Genomic DNA, 17991 nt, shown 5'->3' with positions numbered 1-17991 from the left:
TTCAGCATGGAAACTTCCACATTCAAGTTCCCTACACCATTGAAATCACAGGTCCAAACTAAAAAACAAAGTACAATATTAAGAGGTATGTACTTGCTACTTCATGCCTAAGCAGAAGTGACCCAAACTTGTACTAGTATCTCTAACCTATTTCAAATTTGCTCTTCAGATGAAAACTAGTTTGGCTGCAGAATTATCATTACGGCACCCAGGTAGTTACAGGAGTAGTAGCATGGGGCTTAAATATTAGATAATGGCATGAATAATAAGCCTGGTACCTTAGTCAAAGAGGGTGAGGATCCCTTCAATGATATGTACCAACATGAAATAATAATCTAAAACAAAATTTTAAAAGAGTTTAGAAATGGTGTAGCATACTTGTACATATCTAAAAAATGCAAATTTATGTCTTTCTTTAAATAACTAATTTAAATAGTGATAAAGCATAAATTTTAGAAAATTCACAAAACACAAAACAAGTCAGTCTTCCCTAAGTAGATAGATCTGTAATCTCAATGGGAATCACCCCTAAAATGGAAAAGACTGCAATCTCAAGCATCCTTTTTCATTCTGTGTCACTACTGTCCACAGGTTTTAATATCTACATAATAAGAATGCATATATTAAATACTGAGTCTTGGTCATTGTAAATCATTCACATTCTGGAAAAACAACAGTTTGATCACAGGATCAAAGATTTTGAGTTGGAAGAGGCTTTAAAGATTATCCTGTACAACTCTCATTTTATAGAAAAAGCAATAGAGAAAGCCAAAAAAAGTAAATCAAAAGCTAATTCTCTTTTCCATGGCAGCTCCAAGATCCAAAGGATCTGTTTTGTCTTCTTTCTATCATCTTCAGAATCTTTTATTTTTGCACCATCAACCTTTAGGCAACTATCCTACTTAATCTTCCTACTGTCCCCAACACAGATTTAAAAATTCTTTTTGTTGACTAGCATTCAACACCCCAGGTGTACCTCATTCTCAGGTTAGACACTGCTGATAACTATTCTTATAAGAATGTGCTACTTTATATTCAGGGGCAGCTAGATGGTACAGTGCATAGAGCACCAGTGCAGGAGTCAGGAGGACCTGAGTTCAAATCTCACCTCAGACACTTGACACACACTAGCTGTGTGACCTTGGGCAAGTCACTTAACCCCAACTGCCTCATCCTGGGTCATCTCCAGTCATCCTGATGAATATTTGGTCACTGGATTCAGATGGCTCTGGAGGAGAAGTGAGGCTGGTGACCTGCACAGCCCTCCCTCACTCAAAACAAAGTCAAGTGTAAGTCATGCCATCATTTCTCTGATGGCATGGTCTTCTTTGGCAACAAAGGAGGAATAAACACACACTTTATATTCATTCTCATTTACCTATCTTACTTCTTTATTGAGTTTACTGAATGAATGGTAGATTTATATTTGGAAGGGATCATGGAGGTCATCAAGTTCAACATCCTCATTTTACAAGAGAGGAAACTAAGACTTAGAAAGATTAAATGATTTGTCCAGGGTCAAAAAGCTAGTCCATGTCTGCGGCATGGTTCGAACAGATCTTTCTGACTCCAAGTCTAGCACTCTCTATGTTTCCTATATGCCTCCCTTTAACATGTAAGAAGTAAATTAGGTTCCTGGACAACTGCATCAGAAGTTTAATAGATCTCCACTTTCTTTCTTAATAAAACCATGTGTACTTCTATAATCAGAATTCTGTTCTTGAAAGTATCTCCTAATCTCTTTTAAACTGACCTGTTATATCTAATCTTAAGAGCATGTAATCCAACTATCCTTTCCCTCTGAATTCTGAAATCTGTCCAACCAGAGCCTAGGAGCAAGGTATCAAACACTATCTGGTATTTCCATATCTACCAGCATCATCACTTAATCTTGATGTTTCTGTCATTCCTACTCACTGGTCAAAATCAAGTAAAAAACAGCAATAATATCCCTCCTTCACTTCACTCTGAATAATAAAATTACCAGGAAAGCAAATCAAGAACTTCTTGGCTGTTCTACTTTTAGCAGAGTTTCAGTGGACTGAGTTTATATTAATATAATGAAAATGTATATTATCAAAAAGTATATAAACAAGTTTCATGATTGAGCCCTATTTAAATAATAATTTTTGAAATGCCTTTCTAACATACACAGATGTTGGTAAATTAAGTAGGCCAGCATGTTAAATCTATTCAATGCTTTCTTACTTGATTTAAAAAGACCACCTGCTGCTAGTTGTCATTCTGCAGATACAATGCATGCAAATCTATAATACATATTAAAGTCACTTCTGGTTACAAAAATACACCATGTAGACATAAGATATTGTTCTATTTTTCAATTCAATGTTTTCAGTCATGTTTTCAGGAAGCACAGACAGGTAGACATAATGGATAGAAACTATCAAACAAAGACTCTAAATTGATTATTGATTTAATTTTAATGAAAAAATTCTTTAGACATATGATGATGACAGTGAAGACATTACTAGTAGTGGTCGTTGTCATAGTAGTCGTAGTAGTGATGGTGGTGGTGAGCGTTCCTATAATGCTTTAAGGATTATAAGGCTTAGATACATTACTTCATTTGATCCTCACAACAACCACCCTAGAAAGTAGGTAGTGTTATTATTCCCATTTTACAGATGAGATGAGGCTGAGACAGGTTAAAGGACATGCCTAGAGTCATATATCTAGGAAGTGCCTGAGGCAATATTCAAATTCAGAATGCCTTCCTGACCTTAAATCAGGTCGCTATCTACCGCTATCTATCATGCTACCTAGCTACCTCAAAATATACATGAATACTTCATATCTCTATCTTTTTGGTGTTTGGAGCAGTGCTTTCTACATATGAAGTGCTAAAATAAATGATTACTGAGAGTGGCAATCAGCAAGAATTTATTAAGCATTGATCATAAGCCAAGCTCTGTATTAAGCATTGGGGATATAAATACAAAACAGCATGTCTTCAAAGAGCTTATATTTTAATGGAGTAGACATGCATATATAAATTCAATATATACACATACTAAACAAATATATGATAACTATGGCAAGGAAAGCCCTAACACTTGGCCAGGACCAAGAAATATCTCTAACAGTAGTTGGTACTTGAACTGAATATATAAAACCAGGAATTCCAGGAACGGAGGGTGGGGGAGTTTGTCAGAACAGGACAAGAGGACAGCCAGTGAAAAGGCAGAAAGATGGACAATTGGGCATCATTAAGAATAGTAAGTAGGACAAAATGGCTGAATTGTTAAAAAAAAAAAAAAAAAAAAAAACATGGAAAACAGTAATCAGTAAATCAACTGGAAAGGTAGGAAAAGGCCAAATTTCAAAGAGTCTTAAACGCCAAAGAGTTTATAGTTTATACTAGAGGTATAGGGAAGATGTGGTCAGAGCTATATTTTAGAAAAATCATAGAGGATAAACTAGAGTGAGGAGAGATAAGAAGTAGAAAGACCAATTAGAAGGCTATTACAATAGGCCAGGTGAGAGGGTGATGTGGGCCTGAACAGAATGCTAGCTATGTGAGTGGAAACAGGGAGGCATATCCAAGAGAGGTTGAGGAGATCTGACTATTGTGTATGTGAAGAAAGGAGTTGTAGATGAAAGAAAGGGTAAGAACCTGGGTGACTAGAAGCAGAGCAGTGCAATAACTGGGAAGTTTGGGAAAAGGGCAAATTTTTGGAAAGATGAGTTCTGTTTTGGACATCCTGAGTTTGAGGTATCTAACATATATCTAGTTCAATGTGTAACAGGCAATATTTTTTTTTTTTTTGGTGAGAAAAGAGCTGAAGTACTATGGGAGCAGAATCTTGTCATACTTGGTTGGTATTAGTTTCAATGAAATGGATTTCTTTTCTGTCTTTATTTTTATTCTTTATCATAAGGGGTGGCTCACCATCCAGGAGAGAGGATAGGAATACATTTAGAAATGAGTGTGATTTAAAAACAAAAGATATCAATAACATTTAAAATTAAAAATAAGAAAAAATAAAATTACTTTACTTGAGTGCTCTCATTTCCATTCAAGTATTTTCTTAGAATCACTGAGCTTAAATCACCAATGTAACAGGCAATTCTTAATACAGGACCCAAGCTCAGAAGAGAAACTGGGGCTGGATATATAGACCTGGAAGTCATGTGCAGAGACATGATAATTAAGTCCATGGAGCTGATGAGGTCACCAAGAGGCTGGAGTCAATAAGAGCTGGCATTCAAGTCTTTCACCTGACTCATAATGGCCTAGTCATTTAACTCCTCAGTACTCTCAGCAACTCTCTGAAACAGAGCAGGTACCACTCTGCATTGGTAGAGGGAGTTTGACCACAAAAAATTCTTTACAGGTCCAATCACAAAAAATACAAAATAAAAACAGATGTGGTTTTTAATATAGCCAGAGAGTACTAACCTTTAACCGTCTCACCATCTCCTCTTTAGATATTTTGTCTGAGATCTCTTTGACGCCAGGAGGATAAGTAATTTTTCCATCATTGGCTCTTGTCTTTGAATGAGCCATGATTGAAATATTTTCAACCCTAAAACAAGAAAAAAAAATTAAGATACATTTTGTATATTCACACATAAATTATTAACTAGATGATACAGGACAAAGAATTATCAATACAGACATAGCCCCGTATAATCTTGCCCTATAATTCCTGAACATTAATAATATTAAGGTATCATAACCATACCCCACCACAACCCCATTCATTAATTTTCCCAACTCCTGAGCAGGAAAACTCCTACTCCTATTCCCCCCTTTCCCTCCTCCCTCCCCCACCTTTTGTTTCCTTTATGGTCATAGTTTCATGAAACAAATAGGGAATAATATGCCTATAAAATACTCTCAAGGAAAACACAATCAAAAACAAATTAAAGTACAGCTATTATCTAAGTTATAAAAATTATTGCCTAAATTAATTTGAAATTTGTTACTGATATAATGAGGTGCATAAAAATCAATCTACAAGAATGGTTAAGGAAGTTGGAATATATGGAATAGAATATTACTATGCTATAAGAAATAAATACAAAGAATTATGGGAGGACTAAAATGAACTGGTACAAAGTGAAATAGAACCAGGAAAATAATATACACAACGACTACAACAATGAAAATGGGAAAAAACAAAAAACAAAACGACTGAAACGGAAGATTGAAAAATTATAATGACCAAGCTTGGCCCCAAAGAAGATATGAGAAAGTATTTCATCCCCAGCCCTACCCTTGTTGCAGATGTGGGGCGACACTGAATATAATTTCAGACTTGTTCAATATGCTGGTGAGTTTTGCTGAACTTTTTTTCCCCCTCTTTTTCATCCTTTGTTATAAAGGCTGGTTTTCTAGGAGGGAAAGGGGAAGGGATATATGAGGAAATGCAGGTGATATAAAAACAAAAGACCTCAATTAAAGTTATTTTTAAATTACTTTATAAAATTTTACCCAAAATTTAAATAATTTTGATTAATCTGACTACCTAATTCTGAATCTCCTTCTGTGGCCAACCTATTCTTTATTGGTGCTAACAGAATTCTTTGCCCCTATTTTTCTTGCCTTTTCTTACAAATACTCCTTTTTCAAATATTCTATGTGGTTGTGACCAGTCAGACTATTCACCATTCCTAAACCGACTACACCCTTTTCCTCTATACTCTTACCAACACAAATTGCCTATGCATGAAATGCACTCCTCACCAAATCTCCTTTTGAATTCCACAAAGGCCACCAACCTCCAAGAAGTTCGGTTTCTACTTCTCTAATTGCTCATAGTACTTTGCCAAGCCAGAGGGGTCGGTCATAGCATTTAGGGGGGCGGAAGACCTAAAAGATCATCTAGTTCCAATCTCTCATTTTTACAGGTAAGGAAAAAGCTTCACTTCTTCATTCTTCCAAGACAGATTTAGTAACTGGTCCAAAAAATATACATATTTCTTGGCACTTTTCCCCCTTTTTTATTAGAGCATAAATAAATGATAGCAAAATCTATTAAAAATTACTTGCATTCTTATCACTTATTCTCTCCTCAATTGCTTGCAAACTCTCTTCAGCTCCTACCACTTCTACTGAAATCTAAAAGGTAGATGCTACCAAATATCTCCTAACTGAACAACAATGTGGTGCAGAAGAAAAGTTAATAGATTTATAGTCAGAAAATCTTGGTTCAAATCTTGAATCGGCCTCTTCTTACTACCTTTTGTACTTTGGGGCAACTTACTCTACCTGTTTAGGCTTCAAATCTCTCATCATAAAATGAAGGGTTTAATATATATGACTTCTTAGTTTCCTTCCAGTTCTAAAGCTATAAATCTAAAGGCACTTTTTTTCAATTCTGCTTCCTTGACATTTTTATGATAATTGATATCACTGACTTCCTCCAAAGCTTCTAAATATCTTCTCTTTAGCAGGCTTCAAAGAGATGCTTGTCTTCACTCCTATAATCTTTATTTTCCTATTTGACTCATTACCTTTAGTTTGATGCTATCATCCCACCCCCACCCTAAGACTGTTCCCCAAAATTCTGTTCCCAGTTCTCATTTCTTTACTCTTCTTCCATGATCATCTGATTTTGCTTCATGGTTTGATATGGCTGATTCCCCCAAATTTTTATCTATAGCCCTAACCACTCTCTTAAATTCCAGAACTATATCTCCATCTATTTGTTCTGCAAACATCTTAAATTCAACAAGTTCTAGAAAGAATTATATGAAATGAGTAAGAGAAAAGGAAGCAAAGTCAAAACAACAATATAAAAAAGACTACAATGCAAAAAAACACCACCAAAAGCAACAAAACGTTATCAAATACAAGAGACAATGCTGGTAGAAAATTGCTAAAGTTAAAGTGTACAACCTTCCTTCCAGTTAAACAGTAAACTACAAAAATACACATTAAAATGCACTATCAATAGTTCAGTTCAACAAGCATTTGAAGCAAATACTATATGCTAGGCATTGTGCTAGACAATCCCTGGGGAAACAAAGATTAAAAAAAAAGTTCTTACCCTCAAGAAGCTCATTCTACTCAAGGACTACAAAGGTGATACAACATGAAGCATATTACAAGGAAAATTGAGGTGGAAAGAAATAACCGGTGGGACAAGGGAAGACTTGAAAAAGAAGATGACACCTGACTTGAGTTATGAAAGAATTCAGAGGTAAAAGTGAGAAGGAAGACTTAAACACCTAAATGTTCTCAAGGAATATTTGGGGGGAGAGACTACTACTTAGTCAAAACCACATGTATTTCCCCCTACCCCCAAAAACCAGCATGTTCAAACAGAATCTAATGGCATAATGAAAAGAACAGTGCACTTAGAACCAAGATACCTAAATAGGTTCACATTCCAGTTCTAAACATTTATTAGCTGTGTGACCATGAACTAAATTAATTATCTGAGTCACAGTGTCCTTATCTGTAAATAAACATAATTGTATTATCTACTTCACAAGGTTGTTTGGAGTTAAGTGCTTTATAAAAGTCATTATGTAATTATACATTTTACATGTTATATAAATGTGAATTACTATTATCTTCTAAACCTGCTCAACTTCAAAACTTTGGTACTATCTTCAGTTTTCTTTCTTTCTTCTCATCTCTATCAGTTACCAAGTCCTACTGTCTTTGTCTCTACATTATCCAGCACAAATGAATTCAACATGGGATAAATGGTCAAAAAAGATTAACAAATGCTCTCAAAAGAAATCGTAAACTATTAACAACACAGGAAATATTGCTCCAAAATCATGGAAGAGAAGTAAATCAAGGCAACTCTAAGGTTTCACTTCACCCCCAGAAAATTGAGAACGATAACCAAAGCTAGGAACAATCAATGCTACAGAGGTTGTGGAAAGACATGTATGGTAATTATACCCTGTTGATGGAACTTTGAATTAGGTAAGTCATTTTAGGGAACAATTTAAAATTAAGTTAAAAAAAAACAAAAAATGTCTACACTCTTTGACACAGATCCCACTTCTATGCATATAGCCTTCTCCCCTCAAAAAAAGCCTGCCAGAAAAATCTCATGTATATCAACATATTTAATAGCAGTAGTTTTTCTGGTTAATAATTAAGAGAAACAAGGCATAGGCCCAAAGGCTAGAGAATTGCTAAACAGATTCTGGTACACTAACATTAAGAAACGATTAATATGAGGAATACAGAGAAGCACAAAAAAATTTACACGAAATAACAGACACAAGAAAACACACAATCAAAAGTGAAGGCTGCAAAAATATAATGACTCAAGTTTGGCCCCAAAGATATGAGAAAATGCTTTACCCTGCTTCTTTGCAAAGGGGATTATAAGTTCAAACTGGCTCAATATGTTAGTTAAACTGAATCACCTGTTTCCTAATTGCTATTGCTTGTTATAAAGATAGGCTCTCTGGGAAGAAATGGGAGGAATACATTTGGAAATGTCTGTGGAGCAAAAACAAAAGATAATTAACAGTAAAATTTTAATTTTTTTTTTTAAACTACCTCAAAAGGGGGAAGGGGAGAACCTAGATGGCAAAGTTGATAAGAGCCTCAGACACTAACTAGCTGTGTGACTCTGAGCAAGTTACCTAACCTTGGTTACCTCTCCCCCCCCCCCAAAAATAAAGAAAATTGTATGTCACCACATAGGCGCCATTCTAATACAAAATTTTGCCTACAATCTGCCCATTCCTCAATCCCACTATGCTGTGACCCCTCCTCTAAAATTCCCTGCCTGCCCCTTTGTGATAAACTCAAAAAAAAATACCCAAAATAAGCAACAGATTGTCATGAAAATTTTGTATACATGGAAAAGTTGAAATAAGGGTCCTTTTTCACAGTTGCTTTTTTTCTTTTCCCCCAATTTTGTAACAACTTAACAAATATTTAACAAACATATTTAATAATATAATTTAATATAGTATATTAAACATAGTTAATAAGTATTAAAATTTCTTTTTGTATTTGTGTAATAATAAGGTCTAAGGGTTTGGTCTTTGGTCCACATTCTCTCTCATATGCTTTCAGAAATGATTTGATACTCTCATCACTGTGACACTTGTAGTACAGACCTCCTCTTTATGTACTTGGTCTGGTCTGGCTGCCTTTCCTACACATCCATAACTATTAAGTCTAAAGTCCCAATGGTGGTTTCACCATTCACAAGGCTATTTGTTATTAAAATCTCTATAAGTGGTTTCCACTTTTCATCTGTTTGTTGCCCCTTGTGGCTTGGTTTAATTAAGATTCTAGCCAAGTTTCATTAATCCTGCTTCTCTCTCCACTACTTCTCATTGTTTTGTGAGATAATACTGCATGTTTTTCCTAAGACTTTCAAGGTGAATTTATATTCTGGACTGGTGCAGCCCTTAGCACCTTGCCATATTCTCCCCTTGGCAAGGAGATCAAGTGTTTGCTGGCTGGGAGGGATTTCTAGGTTCTATTGGTCTCATCATGGAAAAAAAAAAAAGTATTTATTAAAAATCTTACTTGGTGCTAGGTATGGGAGAATCAAAACTGAAATCATCATTCCTTACTCTCTGATTATATGACCTAGCATTATTAGGCACTATAGATCCCTATAAAACTAAACTCTATTATGAATGACAATGAAACAGGGTCCAAAGAGACACAGGTCCAAGTCACAACTTCTCTGGATCTCACATTTTCCTCTGTAAATTAAGGTGCTTGAGGTTATATGATCAATAAGGCCCCTTTTAGTCCCACTAACTTACCATGAAAGAATTAAGGGGAGAAACAGCAGTTATATTCTTTAAAATCTACCTTGGAAAATTTAAAAAGATACAGTTATCTCTAAAAATCCGTAATGAGGCATTAATTTTATAGTCATAAGAGGAAAACCATTCTCAAGTTTTTAGTCTGAAGACATTCATTGTGCTGTAAAATTCCCTGTAACTAGTTCCCACTACAACCAGTAGATGGTACTCTCCATGCAGACAAGCTTTCTGGACCATGTTTAAACAGAAAAGTGAAGACAATCTACAACTAAAAATTGGGTATATGTGTATCATAGAGAGAAAAAATAAAGATATACACAAAATGAACTAAGATCCCCTTTAAAATGTCAACTGGAAGATAATATCCACATATTTTATATCATGCTACTCAAATGAAAAGGTATTACTCATGTACAGGTGTTCATCCTTCACAAACATGCTACTGACATACTATTAGAACATGCATTTTTAATACCTATTCCACATCAAATGAGTTCCTATAGAGTAACGTACATTTTTTTTATTAAAATTATTTCAAATATCTTAGAGGTACTTCTCATTTAAGGCAATCTTTAAAAAAAAAAAAGCATTTCCCCGCTCCTCTAATTTAACTTTACTTTTTAGTTTACATTTTTTGTATCTTCAACTTTTTTTTTTATTTTTGTCTTAAAGGAACCAACAAAATATAGAAAAATAACTGTCAAGGATGAGTAAGAAGTCATGGTAAAAGACTTAGTAAGAGGCCTTAACTAAGATAGAACCCAAAACCTTGGCAATGCTAGATTCTTATCAAAGACAAAGATGAGAGTAATTTTTTAAATGTTATATATTTAATATTTTAGACTATATTTAATATAAAGTTCTAATACCTCAGGCCCACAACCTAAGAGTCATCCTATATTCTTCATTATCTCTCACACCCTCCCTCCTATATCCAGTTCATCCTCAAAGATTTTCAATAGTTGACTTATAAGCAAAAAGGGATTAAAGTTCTAGGAGTTCATATAAACATAAAACTGTATTCAACAGAACTCCCAACTGTCCAACAATTTCAACAGAAATAGGACCATAAGAACACTCTTAATTCCAAATCTTTTCACTATCACCATTCTCAAGATACAATGCAGTAGATCCAATTCCACCTTTTCAAAGGTATTTATTTTCTCTTCCTAATCTTATTAATCCCTTTCTACTTCAGCAGCTGTCCATGCACTTGATTTCGAATCTAACTAACATGCAGCAACTCTCCCCTTTTTCTTCTTAGCATATTTCTGTACTCCAGTGAGCAACGGACTAAGAGTTAGGAAGACCTGAGCTAAAATCTTATCTCAGACAGAATTCTATAGACTCTGTATGATCCCGGGCAAGTCACTTACTCAATTTCCTCATGTGTAAAATTAAATATAGTAATAACACCTACCTCACAATATTATGAAGAAGAAACAAAATATCATGTGTAACTTACCATGTAAATCTTAAAGCAATCCCAAGCTGACAGCCTTGCCTCACATTTAACTGAAAAACTGAGGCCATCAGTCAAGAGCTCCCTCTCTTATCTGCCTCGTGCTTTCACAATCACAGATGCCTTCAGTCACTATCTTTACCTTGAAAATGAGGCCCCCTTCTTTTCCACAGTAAAACATTCTACTTGCAAGAATGATACACTCCATCTCAATCTTCTCCTGCAGATTGTCCCTTCTATCTATGATCAGTTTCATTTGTCTTCAGTCTCTCCTTTCTACTAATACTTCCCTACTGCCTTTAAAAACTCCCAGATTCTCCAATGGAGAATATTATTGTGCTATTTAAAAAAAAAAAAAAGACCAAAGGGATGGATTCAGAGAAACCTAGGAAGACTTATATGAACTGATGCTGAGTGAAGATAGCAGAATACAAAATATAAGAAAATTTATACAGTGACCAACAAGATAAAAAATAACACCAAAGACTTACAAACTCTGACCAATGAAATAACCAATCATGACTCCAAAAGAATAATGATGAAGTATGTTTTCCAAATCTTGACAGAAGAATTAAGGTAAGGCAGCAGACATATATATGTTTTCAGATATGGTCAATGTGTTGATTTGTTTTGCTTGACTATTCTTACGAGTTACAAGAGAGGGTGGCTTTGAGGACAGAACCAGTCAAGGAGAAAGAGGGAGTACAGTGATCATGACTCCCCTCTCTCCTCACTCCAATCCATCTTCCACTCAGCTTTCAAACTGATCTTCCTAAAGTGCAAGTTTAACCATGTCACCTCCTGTCCCTCTATTCAGTCACTCCTTATTGCCTCCCAGATCAAATATAAAGTTCTGTTTGACTTTTTTTTTTATTTAACTTTTAACATTCATTTTCACAAAATTTTGGGTTACAAATTTTCTCCCCTTTTATCCCCTCCCCCCCCAAACACCAAGTATTCTAATTGCCCCTATGACCAATCTGCTCTCTCTTCTATCATCCCTCTCTGCCCTTGTCTCCAACTTCTCTTTTGTCCTGTAGGGCTAGATAGCTTTCTATACCCCTTTACCTGTATTTCTTATTTCCTAGTGGCAAGAACATTACTCGACAGTTGATCCTAACACTTTGAGTTCCAACTTCTTTACCTCCCTCCCTCCCCACCCCTTCCCTTTGGAAGGCAAGCAATTCAATATAGGCCAAATCTGTGTAGTTTTGCAAATGACTTCCATAATAGTTGTGTTGTATAGGACTAACTATATTTCCCTCCATCCTATCCTGTCCCCCATTACTTCTATTCTCTTTTGATCCTATCCCTCCCCATGAGTGTCGACCTCAAATTGCACTCTCCTCCCCATGCCCTCCCTTCTATCATCCCCCCCACCCTGCTTATCCCCTTCTCCCCCACTTTCCTGTATTGTAAGATAGGTTTTCATACCAAAATGAGTGTGCATTTTGTTCTTTCCTTTAGTGGAATGTGATGAGAGTAGACTTCATGTTTTTCTCTCACCTCCCCTCTTTATCCCTCCACTAATGGGTCTTTTGCTTGCCTCTTTTATGAGAGATAATTTCCCCATTCCATTTCTCCCTTTCTCCTCCCAATATATTTCTCTCTCACTGCTTGATTTCATTTTTTTTTTAAGATATGATCCCATCCTCTTCAATTCACTCTGTGCATTCTGTCTCTATGTATGTGTGCGTGTGTGCATGTGTGTGTGTGTAATCCCACCCAGTACCCAGATACTGAAATGTTTCAAGAGTTACAAATATTGTCTTTCCATGTAGGAATGTAAACAGTTCAACTTTAGTAAGTCCCTTATGACTTCTCCTTGCTGTTCACCTTTCCATGGTTCTCTTCATTCTTGTGTTTGGAAGTCAAATTTTCTTTTCAGCTCTGGTCTTTTCATCAAGAATGCTTGAAAATCCTCTATTTCATTGAAAGACCAATTTTTCCCCTGAAGTATTATACTCAGTTTTGCTGGGTACTGTTTGACTTTTAAAGCCCTTCATAATATGGTCCTTCCTACTTTTCCTGTCCTCTTATACTTCATTCCCTTCCTTGTACTCTATGACCCAGTGAAACCAGCTATTCCTCAAATGTAACACTCCATCTCCTGACTCAGAATATTTTCACAGACTGTCCCCCATGACTGGAACTTTCTTCCTGCTCATCTTTGCCTCCTGGAATTCCTGGTTTCCTTCAAGTCTCCGTTAAAGTTCCACCTTCTGCAAAAAGCCTTTTCTAGTGCTCCTTAATCTTAGTGTCTTCCCTCTGAGACTACCTCCAATTTATCCTATATATAGCTTCTTTGTACAGTCGTTTGCACGTTATCGCCACCACCTTGTAAATTCCTTGAGAATAGGAACTAGGGTTTTGTTTTTGCCATTCTTTGTATCCCCAGTGCTTGACACATAGTAAATGCCCAATAAAGTGATGGAGAGATGTTGCCCGGGTATAATCAACCAGCCCAGCAACAAATAGGATATGGAGGTTAAGGAGGTAAGACAGAGAGAAGAATTAAGAAAAACACCTAGGTTGAGAGCCTAGACTGACAAACTGGATTAATTCTGCTTAAAAAAATGCTGATGTTTGCTAATTTTTGTTCATTTCAGAATAACAAAGTAAAATAAAAATCCAGAAGGAAAAAACAAAGCTAGAGCACAGATAGATAAGGGGAAGTCAATAACAGTGGGATTAAGAAAGGTTTCCAAGAGGAAGTGTCAGGTGAAGACAAGAGAAAGTGTGGTGGGTATGTATCCTAGGAATAGGAAACACCTGTGCAAAGCCACGGTCAAATAATGCAGATTTTGGGAAACAAGTCGAGAAAGGGAACAATGTGGTATACAGAAAGGTGAACTGGAAATCTGGAACTATATCCAATAAGTCACTAAACTGCATACATCTCTTGAACAGCAATACCAGTGTGCTAAGGATATACAGTCAGTCAATAAGCACTTAGGAGGTATCTACTATGTGTCAGGCACCATGACAAGCACTGAGAATTTAAAGAAAGGCAAAAGATGGTTCCTAACCTTGAGAAGCTAACAATTTAATGAGGGAGACAACATGCAATAGCTACATACAAATGTGCTATACACAGGATAAATAGGAAAAAATCAACAGTGGGAGTTAGAATTAAGAGAAATCAAGAAAATTTTCCTGTAGAAGGTAAGATTTTAGTTGGGATTTGGAAGGAAGTCAGTGAAACAAAGAGGCAGACATGAGAAAAGAAAGCATTCCAGGAATAGAAGACAGGTAGAGAAAGAAAATGTCCAGAATCTGACGATGGAGTGTCTTGTTCCAGGAACAGCAAAGAAAATCAGTGTTATTGACTCAAAATTAATTGGGGAGAGGACAAAGGTGTAAGAAGACTTAGAAAGGTGATGTGATGGAGTGAGGCAAGGGCAGGAGATTATGAGGAACTTTGAAAGACAAACAGGATTTCATATTTGATTCTGGAGACTAATAGGGAAATGCTGGAGTTTACTGAATAGTGGGTGAGGTCAGAACCCATGCTTTAGAAAAATCACTGTAAGTGGCTAAATAGAGGATGGACTGGAGTGGGAAAAGATTTGTGGTAGAAAGTCAACAGCAGAGTCACCAGCACTATTATTGTGATAATCCACATGTGAGCAATGTCAAAGGAGAAAAGGGGATATTTTGGAGAGATGTCACAGAGGTAAAATCAACAGATTTTGGCAACAGATTGGATATGGGGAAAGAGACAGACTGAGGAGCATCTAAGTTGAGAACCTCAGCAGTAATTAGAAAAGTTTAGAAGAGGGGAGAAGGATAGGGAGAAAACTAATGAGTTCCGTTTTAGATATACTGAGTTTTAGATATCTACAGTTCAAAGATGTATGCAAGCTGGAGATCAGCAAAGAGATCAAGCCTGAATAAAGAGATCTGAGAATCATCAGAAAAGATAATCAAATCCAAGGGAGTTGATGAGATTAAGTGAAGTATAGAGGGAGAAAAGAGGGTCCAGGATAGAGCTCTGCAGGACACTCAAGGTTAGTGGGTATGACCGAGATGAAGATCCAGTGAAGGAGATAAACTCCAACAATATTAAAGAGGGAAAGCATCTATATGTACAAAAATATTTATGACAACACCTTTCTGTTGTGGCAAAAATTTGGAAACTATGATAGCCTGTCAAATGAGAAATGGCTGAATTCACATAACTATATAAATGCAATAATATGTAATTGTGAATTTGAAATGATAAATGGATTCAGAGAAATTTAAGAAGACATGTGAAATGATAAAGCGTGAACAATGCATGCAATGGCCACAATGCTGTAAAGTCAGAACTCTGATCTTAAGAACAATGATCAACTATTACATCAGAAGATGTGGAAAAAACATGCTTCCTACCTCTTGAAAAAAAGTGATGGTCTAGAGGGTCCAAAAGGAGAGAGACATTTTCAGATATGAAAATTAATATATTTGCATATGTATTTATTTTGCTTGACTATTCTTGTTTGCTATAAGGGAGGGCTTTTTTGTGGGGAGGAGTAAGTAGGTGATGATCATGATGTCAAAAAAGTGTCAATAAAACGTTTTAAAATACACACAATCAACCAGCAGGAAGCTCAGAAGGACACACAGACAAGGATAGCTTTTTGTATCAAAATGTAATATACACTTTCTATTTTAAAATACTGTACATAATTAAAGTTATTATTTAAAAGTTATTTTCCTTTATATGTTCAAAAATGCTCAAGCTTAAATTCATAATAAAAAAGAAAAAAATTAATTTTAAAAAATGGGGGAAAAATAATCTGAAGTCAGATTGTGAAGGGCTTCAGATGTCAGGCTGAGAAGTTCATATTTTAGCATAAAAGTCGTAGGGGACCATAGGGAAGTGGCATAGTGAGACTTTTGCTTTAGGAAAATTATTTGGGCAGCTATGTGAAAGAATGATTAAAGAGTAAAGAGACTGGAAGCAGAGAAACCAACTTAAAAATTACTACAATAGTCTAGGTGGTCTAGGTGAAGTGTACTAACTTAGGAAATGAGAAAATATCAGATTTAGACTATATAGAGGGTAGTTGGATAAAAATACTCAACTGATTGGATATGAGATGCAAAATAGAGGAAGGAATCAAGGATGGCTCTTAAGTTGAAAACCTAAATGATGATGGCCCTCAACAGAAAAAAGAAATATCAGAAAAGGGGCAAGTTTAAAAAGGAATACAAGCAAAGAGATAATGTAGAAAAGCCAATCTAGAAGTATAATGTTATTTATACTACACCATGTTAAATGATTTTATATGTGTGTGGGCATGTGTGTGAACACACACACATATTTACACTTATATAAAACACTTGCATTTGTTTACAAACAATACAATAATGCCAACCTTCTGGGGTAGGCTGGAAAGTATTCCCCCTCCCATTTTAAAGATGAAAGCACTTATTCTCAAAAAGGTTACAAAACTCTTCCACTACAACACCACTATAAGTAGTAGAGCTTAGATGCAAACTCAGATCTGTTTCCCAAGTCCAATATTCGTTCCCTAACACCAATCTGTAAACAAGACAGTAAAATAACAAGAAAATATACTGGACTTCAAGTTAGATGACCTAGTTTCAAAGCCCAGCTCTAGTCTTTCCTGCATGACTTTGGGAAAGCTTCTTAACCTCTCTGGCTTTGTTTCTTCACCTGTAAAATGAGGGGAATGCCCCTAGATTATGTCTAACATCCTTTCTAGTTCTAAATCTATGATCCTTCCTGTTTGTACTGTAAGTTAACTTAAAAGAAAAAAAAAATCACAGGGGAAGAGGGGGACCGGGGGACAGTGCAGTGCCTTAGTCAAGCAGATATTTATTCTCAGCAAATAGGGTGGGGTTTCATTTACTATACGCAATTTACAGAATTGAAAGCTAGAAAAGCTTTGATATTATTACTGAACAAAGCACCTTCTAAATACTTTTCATTTCACAAACTATTTCAACAATGGGTAATTGCTGGCTAAATTCATCTGAACTACAAAAATTTTATCATGCCAACAATAAAATGTTACATTGTAGTTGCAAGAGCCAAAATCAGCATGCAGTTTAAATGCATGACTCAAACTTTCTCTTCTACTTTCCTCTGCAGTCTTTAAGAAAAAGTCCTTAATCTTCATGTTCTGCACCTTTGTGACAACTGCCTAACCATTTTTACTATTCTGAACTTACCACCAAAGGGGTGTTGCAACATACAAAGTAGAAAAGACAACGAAGAGTTGTATATGAAACAGTCAATCTCTTATATAGCTTGCATTTCCTTTTACATTATGAATATATATAATTCACACATTACAAATTCAACCTAAAGCTTTCAAAGCTGTCCCACTTGTTTGTTTCCTTTTATACTTCCTTCTATTCTTTTCTGAACATTTTTTTAAAACTTACCTATTCATTTCAATGGTTACCAAAGGCAATCGCTCACATGATGGTCAAAAGAAGCAATACAAGGACACTCTCAAGGTTTCTCTTAAGAACTTTGGAACTGATTGTGTGACAGGGGAGACACTGGCACAGGACAGCTCATCATGGCGTGCTCATATTGGAAAGGGTCCTGTGCTCTATGAGCAAAGTAGAATTGATGTAGCTCAAAAAAAAAGCAAGATGTGCAAATTCATAGAATCCACTCCATGTTCACATAGACTATTTGTGCCCAACTATGGCAGAGCATTCCCACCATATTCAGACTCATTGTAACTTGATTCTAACATAGTGGTGTCATTTTGGTCCTCTTTGAGAAGGAAGGACAAAAACCAACCAACTACTAAAAATTAGCAGAATTTATT

The 17991-nt window shown here is 35.8% G+C and overlaps 1 protein-coding gene across 6 annotated transcripts in view; it reads right to left on the bottom strand.

Annotated features, from left to right (window-relative positions):
• The window catches only part of PDS5B (PDS5 cohesin associated factor B), a 232424-nt gene that overhangs the window by 164721 nt on the left and 49712 nt on the right, over positions 1–17991 (bottom strand). For 4 of the 6 annotated variants that reach the window (XR_011967607.1, XM_072611888.1, XM_072611889.1 and 1 more), the window contains exons 2-3: positions 5241–5358; positions 4421–4547 (exon numbers count right to left, since the gene is read on the bottom strand). Coding sequence is in view for 5 of the 6 variants with exons in the window: in XM_072611888.1 (XP_072467989.1) it covers positions 4421–4547; positions 5241–5335 (222 nt within the window). In the remaining variant the exon portion in view is untranslated. The remainder of the gene's footprint in view (positions 1–4420; positions 4548–5240; positions 5359–17991) is intronic. The other 2 variants (XM_072611890.1, XM_072611891.1) reach the window with 1 other exon arrangement.

Source organism: Notamacropus eugenii, chromosome 5 (genome assembly GCF_028372415.1).
Source record: "Notamacropus eugenii isolate mMacEug1 chromosome 5, mMacEug1.pri_v2, whole genome shotgun sequence".
NCBI classification, from domain to species: domain Eukaryota; kingdom Metazoa; phylum Chordata; class Mammalia; order Diprotodontia; family Macropodidae; genus Notamacropus; species Notamacropus eugenii.
The sequence above is the reverse complement of the archived record's forward strand: the minus strand, read 5'-3'. Positions and strand labels throughout refer to the sequence as shown.